At 33.8% G+C, this 3,537-nt stretch overlaps 1 protein-coding gene across 1 annotated transcript in view; it reads left to right on the plus strand.

Annotated features, from left to right (window-relative positions):
* fam20cb (FAM20C golgi associated secretory pathway kinase b) overlaps positions 1–2,048 on the plus strand; it is a 41,085-nt gene extending 39,037 nt beyond the window's left edge. The window contains exons 7-10 of the mRNA XM_016284142.1: positions 3–112; positions 220–301; positions 446–505; positions 1,449–2,048. Of these exons, the coding sequence (XP_016139628.1) occupies positions 3–112; positions 220–301; positions 446–505; positions 1,449–1,707 (511 nt within the window). The 3' untranslated portion in view covers positions 1,708–2,048. The remainder of the gene's footprint in view (positions 1–2; positions 113–219; positions 302–445; positions 506–1,448) is intronic.
* The last annotated feature ends 1,489 nt before the right edge of the window (positions 2,049–3,537 follow it).

The following is a 3,537-nucleotide window of genomic DNA, read 5'->3' on the forward strand; positions in this document are numbered from 1 at the left end:
AGGTGGGAGGTGGATCCTGATTACTGTGAAGAGGTGAAGCAGACGCCACCCTATGACAGCGGCACACGCCTGCTGGACATCATGGACATGACCATTTTTGATTTCCTCATGGGTAAGAGGATTTCAGAGAAGTGCATCATTTGTCTCTGAATAAAATTGAAGCTGAAATTCAATCAAGCTATTTATGTAATACATATTAATGTTTTTGTATCTTCAAAGGAAATATGGATCGTCATCATTATGAGACATTTGAAAAATTTGGAAATGAAACTTTCATTATTCACCTTGATAATGGAAGAGGGTAAGACATTATTCACGTTTTTTTGTTTTTTTTCAACTGTCACAATACAGCTAGCTTCTTAAATTCATTATTATTAAAGTGCTATGTATGTTTTCTGAAGTATTGTCATAAAAATGTCTGTCTGATTTCTCTTTTAATCTTCAGCTTTGGTAAACATTCTCATGATGAGCTCTCCATACTGGTGCCGTTGAGTCAGTGCTGCAGGTTAGTATTTGCATTATTAGTGGACTTATTATTCAGTATTTGTCAAATCACTGCAAGAAATTCCAAAATTTGTTTAAATCAAGGCTATCAAATTAAGCATCATTTAACAGACATTTGTATGGTAGAAGTTATCAATAAAAGTTCAACAAATATAAAATATCACCTGTAAGTGAAATGTAATTTGCACAAACATGAATGAAAAGACCAGCAGACTGAGGAAGATCATGTCTTTATTTAAGTATGATTTAAACTTGTTTTATAAATATGATTTCATTATTCTACAGAATGTTAATATTATATGATTAATTGTAATAGAGTACAACAGTCAGGTTCCTGACTTTTAACAATTAACTTATAAACATTTAAAGACGGACCTGTTGTGAGCTCTGAGGATGTTAATCCATGGTATATGGATTTGCTGAAGCCATCTGTTTGCATTATTTCAACTTTTTTTTTTTAAATAATCATGTTTAAAATCAGAATTTCTGGTGAAAAACTGCATTACCTATAATGCTGTACAGAAAATTCGACCAATCAGAGTCACAGCAAGCAAATCGTAATGTAATCAGTTAATCTAGTGAGTCTCCCTACACTCTCAAAATACCACAATATTTGTATATATGTATATTTTGCAATAACCTTAAAATATATTGTTTTTATACTTTAAATAAATAGTTTATTTATTTTAAATTCACTTATCTCATTCGTAATTCCTCTTGGGATTGTAGTTCTTTCCCTCAGCTGTTAAGTACACAGTCTTGTAAAATGCTCCAATGCTGCTGAAAAAGTGGGCGGACACCAATTAACTAATTTCCTAATGTCCTAATTTCGTCCTAATTTACTCATCCACAAGAAAATGCATTGTTAAATCAATACATGAGTAATTGTAAATGACTTGGTGGATTTTGGTTACTGATTCTAACTGTTGATCTGTTTGACTCAGGGTGAAGAAGTCCACTCATTCACGGCTTCAGCTGTTGGCTAAGGAGGAGTTCAGACTGAGTGCTCTGATGGAGGAAAGTCTGCAGACTGACACGCTGTCACCCATCCTTATTAGACCTCATCTGGAGGTCATGGACCGCCGGCTGCGCCTGGTGCTCCAGGTACTGGCTGACTGCATTGAGAAGGAGGGCTACAATAACGTAGTAGAGGATGACATGGTCGCAGAGGGCATGAACACGGGCACAGTCCCACAAAGGTAGTGGGCACAGACTGATCAGGCAGCCCCAGCGGGTCCTTTGAAGTCCCACCACAGCTCTATAGACCATGAACGTCTTGCAAGAGATGCTCTTGTTGATAAACTTTTCTGAATTCAGTGAATTCTAAAGACTCATTCCTCAACTAATGGACCATGTGTTAAATAAAGACACACAGTAGACAGAGAAAGCGACGGTGTGCTGCAGTCCTGAATCCAAAATGTAAGCTGATCTTCACATGTAACAACCAGTGTTATAAAGCAGGGGTTCTCATCTGGTGCATTGTCACCTTAAAACAGAGTCACAGGCTTGTCTGATGTAGACAGCAAAGAAAAAAACAACACTTACATGCAAATAATAAAATAAACTAATTAGTATTATTATTGCAGCTTATAAAATACAATGCAAATGAAACAGAAATAATAATAATAAATACTGATTGGTTATTAATAATTATTATAGTTTATAAAAAACAATAAAACATTAATAAAAACAAATGTTCCTATTCAGCCTACGTTGATATAATTTGGTGGACCTAAACAATAATATTAATACATTTTTTATATTATTTGACAAAAATATGTTTTTACAAAATGGTAATTTATCCTGTTCGACCTATGTCATGTTTATAATTTGGCATATCAGTTAGTCTAAGCAGTTCTTCGTAGACTTAATATTAATCATTTTCAGTAGAAAATGATATTTTTGTATGATAAACATTTTTGGTTCTGTATTGTGTTGCCATGTAATGTCTAATGTGAGATGCAAAGCAAAGCCAGTTGAGAACCACTGTTATAAAGGATCGAAATAAATGCATAACGAGAATTTATATATTTCCATGTTTTAACAGGACATCATTTAACCAGTATTTGCTGTATCTTTGGGAAACTATTTGAACTAGTTATAGCAATTATTTTTTGGAATTATTTAGAAATGAGCAAAGGATGTGCAGGACAGTTCAACTGCTACAGTGAATGTTTGGCTGAAGTTTCAGCTGACAGTTCAGTTCAAACTTATGAGGAACTACAGTTTCACAAACTCTCTGTACGTGACGCGTGCACCTTTGTCTGAATATATGTGGACTTTCATGTCTTCAAATAAAATTCTTTATATTCTCTCCATACCAAGGAGGAATAAGAGGAACTGTGCATTCATATAGCAATGTATTTTTTTCTTGACTTTATTTAGAACAAAAAGCTTTGAGCGAAATGTGAGTTTTCTCCCAAATGTGTCCCGTCTATCGTGTTATAGCTGATCAGAGGTTATTTATTGAGGTCCATATTTATTATTCCAAACATGCCATTCATAAATTCTGTTACACATCAAAGAGGTAGATTCACATTAAACCAGTTGCAGTATTTGTGCTAGTGTGAGTAGATACAGCAAGTAACAATGTGCAGTATATGTTTGAAAAAAAGTTGATGGTTTACTGGATTTCAGAGAAACGTCCTTAAAATGTAACAACTTGCATCATTTCCAGCACATCAAAATCTTTTGTTTCAGTCATATTTAAGGCAATATCAAAAATTCAAATATCAATAATCAATATTGTTGAGTGTGACTTCTGCATTTCCACGTGACCTAAAAATTTAGCCCTTAAATTGCACAAAGATACTGATTAATGAGGTCAAATCTATGAGTCACTGTAGAATTTTCATGCTATTAAACTGACATTTTGAAAAACTGTTTTGTTGTGCTCAAAGGTGTATGAGAATTATGTTTTTTTTTTTAGATCTATTTGATGGTAAACACATCTTTAGTCCTCTGTTCCTGAAATTAGCATTCTGTTGCAGAATTTTCAACCACAGTAAAATGCTAATTGATAATTACATTAAA

Source organism: Sinocyclocheilus grahami, unplaced genomic scaffold (assembly GCF_001515645.1).
Source record: "Sinocyclocheilus grahami isolate Dianchi unplaced genomic scaffold, SAMN03320097.WGS_v1.1 scaffold180.1, whole genome shotgun sequence".
Lineage (NCBI taxonomy): Eukaryota > Metazoa > Chordata > Actinopteri > Cypriniformes > Cyprinidae > Sinocyclocheilus > Sinocyclocheilus grahami.